The 12,029-nt window shown below is 40.6% G+C and overlaps 1 protein-coding gene across 1 annotated transcript in view; it reads left to right on the forward strand.

Annotated features, from left to right (window-relative positions):
- The window catches only part of LOC106734337 (catenin delta-2), a 387,604-nt gene that overhangs the window by 193,423 nt on the left and 182,152 nt on the right, over positions 1-12,029 (forward strand). The window contains exon 2 of the mRNA XM_027769885.1: positions 5,948-6,060. Within this exon, the coding sequence (XP_027625686.1) occupies positions 5,948-6,060 (113 nt within the window). The remainder of the gene's footprint in view (positions 1-5,947; positions 6,061-12,029) is intronic.

A 12,029-nucleotide genomic window follows, 5' to 3' on the forward strand; every position in this document is an offset into this window, starting at 1 on the left:
AAGTTAATGCCACATATTCACCTAAAACCAGTCATTAATTTTTCTGAATATAGTCCACGTGTGTAATTTTTCCAGTTGATATCCTGTATGTCCTGGCCTTAGTACCAACATCCCTCTCTGTTTGTAAGGTTTTTGTCATAGGGCACATGCATTCACCAGACAAAGACAGAAACAGAGGGACAGTGAGAAATCATCCCCCGAGGGGATGGCTACACAGCAGTCCCTTCTACTCAGTTCTCCTTTTGGGCTTTTGGGCACACACACATGCATATCAGGTGTGATTTTTGAGCTGTCAGGTTCAGGACTCTAACCGCAGTCTGCCATGTGGGAGTTCAGTGCCCTACCACCATGCTACCTGCTGGCTCCACAATATCCTTCTATTAAATGTTCTTCCTTCTTAAGTTCTCTGAAAATCTCAGGCTCCTTCCTCCTTCCCAACAGTAAACCGAGTTACAACTAGAAAATGTAATCTTTGTCACTAGACCTCAGGTTAAGTCTCCCAGTGCAATAGAAGCTTATCCACTCTTGTGAAGATACTCAGAGCACTCTATATGCCTGCAAGACATGGGAGTGGCCATATCAAGGAGAAAAAAAAATTCTCTGTTGAAAAAAAAAAATCAGTCTGTTGTCCCAAATTTGAGAACCTCAGTTCCAGATCTTCACGTTCCCAGTGGCAAGCTCAGTTGTCAGTTCCAAACCTATATTATCGCCAGAGTAAGGGGTTGGGTCTAAGAATTCTGAGCTCCAGTCGTGTGCTGTGGCCAAAACAGCTTTCCCTGTAATCTTCAGACCCTTGGCTTGGAGTGAGGTAGCAAATAATTGCCTTGAGAGAATTTTCCTTGCAATGCAGAGAGGGGAAATCTAGGCAGGGTCTGAGTTGGGAGAGAGTGCAGAGAGGCCAGAGAGGTCAAGGTGCTACAGTTCACATCTCGAGCACAGAACCAAAAAGGTATCTGCAGAGGGTCCCCTTCTGATACTGAGCTGAGGACTGAGCTGCTCATTCATGTAAGAAAAGTACCAGAGACCAGTGAAAGGAGCATCTGAAAGGATGAACTACACAGCACTTTCTTCTTACACGGGGTGAGGAATTTCAGCCAGCACTCCCAGGCCTTCCGAGAGACCCCATAAGCCATAGGACACTGAGTAGGGCCTTTGGGAGGGTCTTGCCTTGGTAGTACAGGATAATTAGCCCAGGACTAAATGCTTTTCTGTCCCCTAATGAATCTTAACTCAGCAAATGAAACAAGTCAAAAATCAAACCAAATCAAAAACCAAACCAAAACTCCAATAAATCAAAACAAGGCTCAAAAGTAGCAGATTGCTTCCAGATAACCTAAGTGTGCCCCAAAACAGAGTTGAAGGTATTTGTGGGAATACAAAACCTGACAAGATCAAATTCAACATGTTTTGTTTTCGAAGATTGTCCCAGGTCCAGAAGAACATGAAATATGACCTTTATTCAGGAGGAAACTCAATCAACTGAGACTGGACAGACACTAGATTAGCAAATACGGTAATTTAAATAGTTGTTTATAAGTCTTTTTCATATGTTCAAAAGTTAGAGTCATGAAAGATATAAAAAAGACCAAAACGAAATTTCTCAAGAGGTTTGATTTATCAATTTTAGAGATAAAAATACATTGGATGGGATTCGTGGTAGAGTAGACATTGTGGAAGAAATATTAGTTAACTTCATTACACCAATAAAACTACCCAAAATGAAACATAAAGGGAAAAACAATTAAGTGGAAATTAAATCCCTGAGCTGTGAGACTGTTCCAGGTAGCCAGTTACACATTTAGTTGCCGTCATTGAAGGAGAGGAGATAGTGGAGAAGAAGAAAAAATATTGAAGATATAAAGGCTTTATAATATTCAAATCTGGCAAAAATAACCTGTAAATCCTCTGGTCTAAGAAGCTCCATGAACTCCAAGAGTCAGAATCACGAATACTACTGCAGCATCCAGCATTGTGAGCAACTTGGCTAGCACTAGTGTTGAACAGAAAGCCTGATGTAAAAGCAGAGAAAGAAGGCACCATATATACAGAAACAAAGTTAGGAATAGTAGTACATTTACTTTATTTATTTATTGGTGAGAGTGCAAAGGAGAGGAGAGTGGTGCACAAATCTCCTTCAAATATGAAGGCAAACTAAAGACTTTCTTAAAGGCCTGTCAGATTGACAGAATTCATTACCAAAGGATCTACACTGCAAGCAACATGAAAGGGAGTTTTTCAGACAGAAGAAAAAGGAAGTGGACGAAGAGTGCTGGAAATTCCGACCATGTTGGGAAGGCTATTTCCAAATGAAAAGATCTTCCCATCACATCCTTCTCATAGGACTGACAGGAAGAAGGAAACAAGGTGAGACCCAGCTCAAAGCTCACCATCCCAGAACATCACCTGCACCCAAAGGACAGGTTCGTAAATGCTGAAGCAGCTTGCTGTACTGTGTCACTGTTTTGGATGGCTGTCTGCATGGACAAGTCCAGCCAATGACACATTTGTATTGCAAATACAGAGCTGAATTTTCATCTACCTGAAATTCCACTTACTGTATGATCTTTATATAGTATGCTTTTATTTCTTCTTATTTATTTATTTATGTAATTGCCAGAGGGCATGTGGCCTCACCAGAGAGAGAGAGAGAGAGAGAGAGAGAGAGAGGAAGAAGAAGGAGGAGGAGGAGGAGGAGGAGAAGAAGAAGGAGAAGAAGAAAGCACCTCCCATTGGGACATAATTGTGCCACAATCCCTTCTTTATTTCTCCATCCAGTCAGGATTTAAGGAATGCACCATATGTACCCCATGTATTCTTTTATTATTTTTAAATTTTTTTGGTAATTTGTACCATGCATGTGCACTCACCAGTGAGGGGAAGAGAGTGGTAAAGAGAGAAAGTGAGAAAACACCTATCATGGGGGATGACCATGCTGCACTCGCTTCTCCACTTCTCCCTCCTTTCAGGATTTTGGACAGACCTGTGCATGCACCTGGCACGTTTCTCAAGCTGCCAGGTCTGGGACTCAAACCTGATACTGTCAGCCATTGTGGCATCTAGCTTCCTAACTACCACTCCTTTGACTGACCCAAACTGGTGCATTTTTCAGGTCACTGGGGTGGGGTTTCAAACTGCAGTCTGTCGTGTGGCATCCAGCTCCCTTCACCACTAGGACACACGGCCATGCCCAAACCTGTGTTTCTGAGGTGTTATCCACTCAGATGTATGAGTTGTTTTCCTGTGATACAGATAGATTTAAGATATGATACATTATAAAAAATATCTTCTAGAACTTACATGATTTGTGGCAAAGAAAGGCTCAAATAAATAAAGCATTGGGACTTTGAGAGAGGCTAGTTGCATGAAATGCACCTAGTAGAGGTCTTCTTACTCATTTGCGACCAATAATGCTTGTTACCCTTCAGAATATATGAGAATGAAAGCGTGAGCTTAAACAGCAATATGCATCCTCAATGTTAACACCCTAAAGGGAGAAGCTGAGCTTTTATTTTCAAAGTGTCTTTTACTTCAATCCCTGAAATAATGTCTAAATTAAATGTGTGTGTGTATGTTCATAAAAATCTGCTCTTCAGAAAAAAAGAACCAGGACCTTTTTAATATATGCAGAGGATAAACCAGATCCTACATTTTATTTTATTTTATTTTATTTTATTTTATTTTATTTTATTTTATTTTATTTTATTAAGATTTATTTTATTTTATTTTATTTTATTTTATTTTATTTTATTTTGAGGTTTTCAACTTAGGATGTATGTGCTCACCAGAGAAATAGAGATATATAGAGAGAGGCAGAGCCAGTAGGAGGAAAAGTGAAAAATCATCCCCATAGAGGGAATGGCCATGCCACAATCTCTCCTCCTCCATCCGCTTCCTGGGATCCTGTGCACACACGCACACATGCCTGGCATGAGCCTCAAGCCACCAGGTCCAGGATTTGAACTGTGGCCAGCCACATGGGAGTCCAGTGATACAACCACTACGCCACCTACTGCCCCCCTACACCAGATCCTACGTTTTAAATATCTCATCTAAAAGTATTCCAAGATAGCAAATAAAATGTATCCTTCTTTCCTGGACAGACAAATTCATGCACTTGAGGGAGTGACTCCACAACTGACCTTTATCCCACTTTTTCCCCTTTACCCCACTTTTTGAGATAGGAGACAGCATTCTTGTTTTCCCATTGCAAAAACATTACTATGCAGATTTCTCTTTAAAATTAATTGTAGTGACCAGCAGATGGCGAAATGGTTACGTTTCTGGACTCCCACATAGTCAACCATGTTTTGAGTCCTGGACCCAGAGGTTAGAACTCACTCCAGGCATTTGTGCTTGCATGCCTAAAATCCCAATAGGAAAATGGAGAAAGGATTGTGGTATGGTCATCCACCCGGAAGGTGATTTCTCGCTTTCTGTCTTTCTGTCTCTGTCTTTCTGGTGAGTGCATGCCACTCTTGAGCAAAACCTCTCAAAACAAACAAAAAATTCATTGTAAAAACTTTTCCTGAAAATTTTCACTAAAATCATGACTTGTTCAAATTACGTTTATTAAACTTACTAACCGTATGGTAAAATAAAATAATAAGATGAAAAATGTGGTACAAAAGTGCTATAGTTAGACCAGCTGAGATCTTTTAAGTTCTGATCAAATGATTTTCCATTAAAGTTAATTCAAAGTTTTAGTCACCTTTTTAGAAACATTCTTCATTGGTTCAAAGGGCTGTTTTTGAGGATATAAATCACATATCTCAAAGGCTACGCTTTCAGTAATTAGAATATATAGACTTGGCATCATTGTCATTATGTTGGAACTTGAAGCATGAAAAGTATAGTTTTCAAGGCATTGTATTCTTCCATCTATGGTATGCAAGTTTTAAGACGTCCACATTAGTATACAGTATACAGAGAGTGAGAAGATCGATAGAGAATAGACACAACACTCCAAATAATGATCAAAAATTTTAAAATTTCTTAGGATCAGCAGGTTGCATAGTAGTTAAGGTATAGGGCTTCCACATGGCCAACTGTAGTTCAAGTCCTGGACCTGGTACTTTCTTTCTCACTTTCCTTCTCTGTGTGTGTCTCTCTCTCTCTCTCTCCAGTGAGCACATGTGCTCTATTGCAACTTTTAAAAATAATAATAAATAGAAATTAAAATGATAATTCTAAAAAATAAGTCATTTATCTTATTTTATCTTTTATTATAATTTATATTTAATTATGGTATGTTTTAACAGATATAGATTCTCAAGGCAAAAATGCATTGCATGTCCAGTGCATCAAAGATATAACTTTCCATTCATGTATCTGTTCATTTTTTTTTTTTTTTTTCCTTAAGTCCGTCTCTCCCACCTTCAGCTGCCCACCCTCTCCTATATATCCTCTGGCATCTTCACTTGCTATCTCTGCCATTACGTCTTTCAGCCTTTCTGTTTCTGCCATGAAGTGCAGACATTTGGTGTGTATTACGTGGGAACAAAGAGTGTCTTTCAGGTTCTGGCTCATTTGCATAGCATTAAATCTTCTATATTCTTCCATCTGTATCAAGTGGCAGAGTCTCACTCTTTTTGGATGTTACGCTTTTGGTGCCAGGAGTATCAGTATCTGGGTGTTGACCGTCCACCAGAGACAGCACAGGCTACTTTTTCATGCTGTTCTTATTTAATCATTATCTAGGAAATAAGGATGTTAAACCCAGTTTACGGATGATGAAATGGAGACTAAAGGGATGAAGTAGCTTGTTCAAGACCCCACAGCAGTGGATCACAAATCCGTCTGAGCTTCACTGCCTAGTTTTATTCCACATCCTCTGTTTTTCTAATTTGACATTTTGTAAAACCGTATTTCCCCCTTCTCCAACCATCCTTTCCTTTGGTCTGAATTCCAAATGATGACAGCATTGATCTTTTTGGCATGTTTCTTTCAGGAATTACAATTCGAAAGGCTGACCCGGGAGCTGGAGGCCGAACGGCAGATCGTCGCTAGCCAGCTGGAGCGATGCAAGCTGGGGTCCGAGACCGGCAGCATGAGCAGCATCAGGTAACCCGCACCGTGCCTTGTCCCTGCCTGTGCTCTGATTGTCGCTGGGAGAGAAGTGTGGGGTGCGTCTGCTCCTTTCAGGCCTGCAGTGGAGTTGGGCATTTGGTCAGCTGCCGGGAAGAAACGCTAACTGACCTGATTTAGGATGTTCAAGGATGTTCAAAATGGCCTGGTTTGTACTTGAAACTCTTTTCACAGAACTGATGTTGTCCTGCATACAAATTATGCATAATTCTACACAGAAAGAGCCTTCACATTCAGTTCACTTGTTGGAAATCAGGAGATGCCAAATCACCATCTTGCAGTTTGGGTTATATTTTTTTATATGAAAAACGATCCAGAGTTGCAGGTTTCTGAAATGGACGAGAGGGAAAGCATTCTGGTGAAAGCCACATTGTTTGCTAATATCTAATGCCAGGTTCTAATTGCCCTTCAGATACCAACATACATTGCAGTTTCCCGTGTGTGAGAATATTTATTCATCCATAGATAGAGGTGATTCTTTAGTTAGGGTTTGGCGTGAGATTATGAAACATTTGTAAAAAAACAACTTTCCTGTCACTTGACTATAAAATAAATTGTCCTCCTAAGAACCGTAATTTCATATTTTAAAAGAAAAGGGTGTGAGTGTGCGAGTGAAGGAAACATAAATGAAGTTCTATAAGGCTTCAGTTTCATTTTTTATGTATGCATTGTTTTATCACCTTACCTTTGAGTGTTGGACACTCTGCATTTTTAGGAAACTGTCTTAGTTAATGAAGCAATGGCTGCTGTGGCAAAAAAGGAAAAGAGAAAAGCAAAAAGAGGAAAATGCTGACATTTCCGTGACTTAGCATACTGGGTTTGTTTCTCACTTTCACAACTGACTAAGGCAGTCCGTGCTGGGCAGCAGGTGGCCTCCTGTCCTCCAGTGATCAGGATCTGCTCCTTTTACCTGCCCTCCCTTAGGGCTGCATCCCAAGAGCAGTGTCAGTAGCCTCACTGCCCTCTCCCCTCTGGTGAGCACCAACCTTACAGCCTCTCCTAGGTGGAAGTTGGTCTTGGGGTCCGCAGCAGCTCCACTCTGGAGCACGAGTTTCTGGGACTCTTAGTTGCTACTGCCATGAAAGAATTAAAATATCTTTACAGCCTTGGACCTGGCATAGTTTATCATTGTAGGAGTAAATTTGTAGTTAGAATGTTTCCTGTTGGAGACCCCTGCCTTTTAATATTGTTCCTTTCTTTGTTGAGCGGTGATAATCATTTTTTTTTCCTTTTAATGGAAACCATTGCACGCTACGGTGTGACTGTGAACAAGGTGGAACTATGTCACCTTCTGCTACAAAACATTGTTTAGGACATGAGGAATCATATGTGTTTCTGCAGCCCAATGTCCAGGGTGTAGGTAGCTGCAAAGAAGCACGTCCTGTGATGTAAACCCATCATGGCACTGTCTAAATGTCCGAATTAACCAAAGCAGGATGGATAAGGCAAAAGAAAACTGAGTTGTGTTTCCTTGAAAATTGTTTTCATAAGGTTGACTGATTGAAAGTGATGAGTCTAAGATAGAGAGAAAAATAATATTTATAAGTGTGTATTTGTTTTCTACACAATGTTATATGTAGGTCAAGAGCTTTCTGATAAAACTGAACACCTCTTGGGAGGCTGAGCCTGTCGGATTTTATAAGTCTGCAGGCATCATTGAATTGACATCTATTTTGCTCTGAAGTTGTTGTTTCACTGCTAGTCTACACTTTTCCATGCCATCTCTGATCTTCCTGTATGATAATCCTGCGTACAATATAGCATTCACCTTGTGTCACTCACTCCCAGCCCCTGATAGGAGCAGGTCTACGGAACCGTGTTGTAAGTTGTGCCGCATTTCCCACTTCCTGTTTGTACCAGAAATAGATATCTCAATGACCTGTGAGAAATTGGTCCCTGACTCTTGAAGATGTGACATACGTGACCCGACGTCTGTGCCATCCAAATGTGGGCACTATGGGGGCGGTGGCCATGGTGGCTAACTCTGCAGTGATGGACAGTAGCCCAGCACAGAGACCACATGGCCTGAAAGTCAAGGAGGCCGGGTTAGTTTGCATTAGGACTGTCTGAATTTCAGGTGTTGTATGGATTACCTTACAGGTTTTAACTTTTTAAGTTTTTTCTCTTTCCTCAATGGGTTGGATTGGATTTGAATTGATTTATTTTCTTAGGTCCAAAGGATCTTGAATAAAACACATCATTAAGCAACCAAAGGAGAAGGAAAACTGATCCCATGACAATTTTTGGCTCTTTATAGATCTGCACCCCTAGCTCACAGCCTGTGATACATGATCAATAAATCTGTGTTACATATGTATTAAATATAGTGCTGAGTGAAGATGACACTGCCTAATTATTTTCTCTTGCTATCTATAATATTAGCCTCCATCAAGCTTAATTACTTTGTACTTTGGAAATCTCTAGTGTATGAATACAGATATGTATAATACAAGAAATTTACTGATATTTCACTAGAGAACAGCCAATACATAATTTACACTGGTCTTTTTTCCTTTTCCTTTTCCTTTTTCTTTTTCTTTTCCTTTTTGTCATAATCTACTTGTTTGCTCAGCTTCACAAATGCACCTTTGGATATTCACGTCTTCATTAAGGGTGATAGACTAACCTAGTTAACACATCAAAGAAAGATTTGAACAAAAATAGAATATCAATTTTTTTAAAAAGAGAATTCTGTGATAATTCAGTTGTTGATTCATAACTTTTAATGACTAGGTGGTGGGTGATTTTCATACAGGAAATGAAATAAAATCAACTTATGTTTTCCAGTTATAGTTTTATATAACAGGTATAAATGAATAATAAATAGAATTAGATTTTTTTCCCTCTGCCTTTATTGATGATGGGAGATTGTTCCATCTAATTCTTAACATCTTGCTTCTGGGACCACATCAACAGTTGGATATATTGAAAATAAGTTATTAGGATGTAAATCTAGCAGTCCACTTTATAGCAATCCGTCAAGCAGTAAATGAGAGCATGGGGGTTTGGTGGGGGAGGGACTAGAGATATTTGTTGTTACAGCAGATCAGTGTCTACATTCAGCTAAAGGTTATAAGTGGTGGAAATAAAAGGATTGTGATTTTCTTTTTTTTAAGAGAGATCTTTGCTCTAGGGCATGTTTACTTGCTAGAGAGACAGAGATAGAAGGCAAGAAATCACCCCCCAGGGAGGGTGGCCACACCACAGTCCTTCTCCCCCATTCTCCTCTTGGGATTTTGAGCACGCACATGTATGTGCCCATGGCCAGTTTTAAGACGCCAGGTCTGGAACTCGAATAGCGGTCGACTATGTGGGAGTCCAGTGGCATAACCATTATGCCATCTGCTGGTCCTAAGGACTGTGATCTCTTAAACTTGTTATAGACTTTTCTAAATATCCAAATGCATACTATTGTTTCCAGAATATAGACTAACTGGCTGTCGTCTGAGTGACTCAATCATTTGGGAAGAATTATTGGTGCTTTTCCTAGAGCTGTAGTTCCACCTAGCACCTTATCTCCTTTCTGTCTTGACTTTCCTCAATCAGAAACTGTTTTCAGATCAAACCATTCCAAGCCTTTTGGGTCTTCCTTTCTTCTGACATCTGCATAGTTTGGTTCCACATATTTTGTCTTACTCCCAAAAACCATCCAGTCCTGAGGCAAGAACATTATACATATTCCCTTTATTTAGGACCCTGTGAGGTCCATCTTGGTGGTAGGCCTCCTGTAAGCTCTGACCAGTGCAATGACCTGCCTTATTCTACCCCAGGCCCACCTCTCTGGCCCCAGGAATATGAATGAGGCCTTGGTCCTAAGTCTGATGAGCCAACCAGTCTCTTACCCAGCCAAGGGTCTGGCATTACTCTTGCAAGTCCTATGGTGTGGGGAGCTGCCTGAGTCCACGCCCTTGTTAGACTCTTCCCAATTCACCCCTCTGCCTGCAGTCAGTGCACCCCCACACGTACTGTGATCTATCTGCATAACCATCAGAACCATGTCTGTGAAGAACCTTCCTCGTGTCTGCAACTCCATGGTTATAACATGCTTTTCCATATCAGTGCCTGTGATCATGTGATCCTTTCTTCTAGAATGTTCTCTGTCTTCAACCTGGCTGCTTCCTCCCAGAGATGCGGTGATCCAACTGAGAGCTCATGGCCTTCTGAACACCTTCTTGATCTGTGCACAATCTCTCCCCCACCCTCCGTACACACATATGCATAAATCTCTCTCTATATATATATAAATATAGTTTTATAGTATATAAATTATATTATTAATCATAAATGATAAATAATATGAATATACATGTAAAATATTCCCAGGAGGTCCCCACATGGTCAACCATGGCCCTGTGGATCTTAAAAATTCCATGTAACTCCACAATGAGTGTGTACATTTATTTCCAAACCAAATTACAGATTTGTCAGTTAAAGGTAAGAGGGAGAAGGCAGTAAGGGTAGAACGTAACAGCTCTTAAGTCTGCATAACCACCTGAAAGATACTATTTCCCACATTATGCAGATGAGGAGATAGACTGTTGATGTTAAATAAGTTGACCAAAGACAGAGAACAGTGTAGAAGGGTTCCACATCTAGATAGCAGATTCCAAACTTCTTTTTTTAAAGTTTTTTGTTGTTGTTGTTATTGTTTTTTGTTTGTTTGTTTTTTGCTATCGGGCATGTGTGCTCGCCGGAAAGGCAGAGAGAGACAGAGGAACAGAAAGCGAGAAATCACCCCCAAGGGGGATGACCATGCCACAGTCCCTTCTCCATTCTCCTCTCAGGATCTTGGACACGCACGTATATGCGCCCAGCATGAATTTAAGCCACCAGGTCCGGGACTCGAACCAGGGTTGACTACATGGGAGTCCAACAACATAGCCATTACGCTAATTGCTGGTCCCTCCAAACTTCTTAATCAGTGCTAATCTATAGCTCAACCCTGATCCTGTCTACATGGCCCTCACCTGATACCTTTATATATCTGCCACTATATTTATTATGATTAAGATACACATTATCTGGTTATGTGGTTGCCTCTTCTCCAAGACAGTGAGTCCATTCAGGTGGTGACCTTGATGAAGTCACTCCTCTAACCCCTGGATCTAGATAGTACCTGCCATGCAACTTTGGTTCAGTAAATGTTTGTAACTGGCTAAGTAAACGGTGAGTGGAAATGATCAAATAGTGTAGTCTTGGGATTTGTACTATTTATCCATTAGACACTTCTCCTGAAACTAACCAGCATCTCTATGAATTTCTTACAATTATCTTCTCTTTCATTCATAAATGAAGTAATTCGTTTTCTTTTTTAAAAAAATAATACTTATTTAACTGTATTTATTTATTTTAATTTAACCAGAAAGGGACAGAGCAAAAGAGAGAGGGAAAGTGGGACTAGCAGTTGGTGTAATAGCTATGTCGTTGGACTCCCACGTAGCCGACTGTGGTTCGAGTCCTGGACCTGATGGCTTAAACTCAGACTGGGCGCGTGTGCATGTGTGCCCAAGATCCCGAGAGGAGAATGGAGGAGAAGGGATTGCGGTGTGGCCATCCCCCCTGGGGGGTGATTTCTTGCTTTATGTTTCTCTGTCTCTCTCTGTCTTTCTGATGAATGCACGCGCCCTATAGCAAAAAAATCTCTCAAAAAAAAAAAAAAGAGAGAGAGAGAGAGAGAGAGAGGAAAAGTGAGAAAGCAAGCCACCAGGTTCAAGTCTTGAACCACTGTTGGCCATGTGGGAGTCTAGTGCCCTTAACCACCATGCCACCTGCCCCAGTAATTCCTTTTTTTATTTGGCAATTACCTTTGGATATTTATGTTCTTGAACAACAACCTGTGCCTCTTACTAAAGAAAATGAAATGTTCCTCAGAAATTTCAGCCAGGCCAGTTCCCCTGTGGCTCCTCATGGGTTTCTATATTTGTAAATCCTTTCAATATCCCACT

This window comes from Tupaia chinensis, unplaced genomic scaffold, assembly GCF_000334495.1.
Source record: "Tupaia chinensis unplaced genomic scaffold, TupChi_1.0 Scaffold000096_1, whole genome shotgun sequence".
Classification (NCBI taxonomy): Eukaryota; Metazoa; Chordata; class Mammalia; order Scandentia; family Tupaiidae; genus Tupaia; species Tupaia belangeri.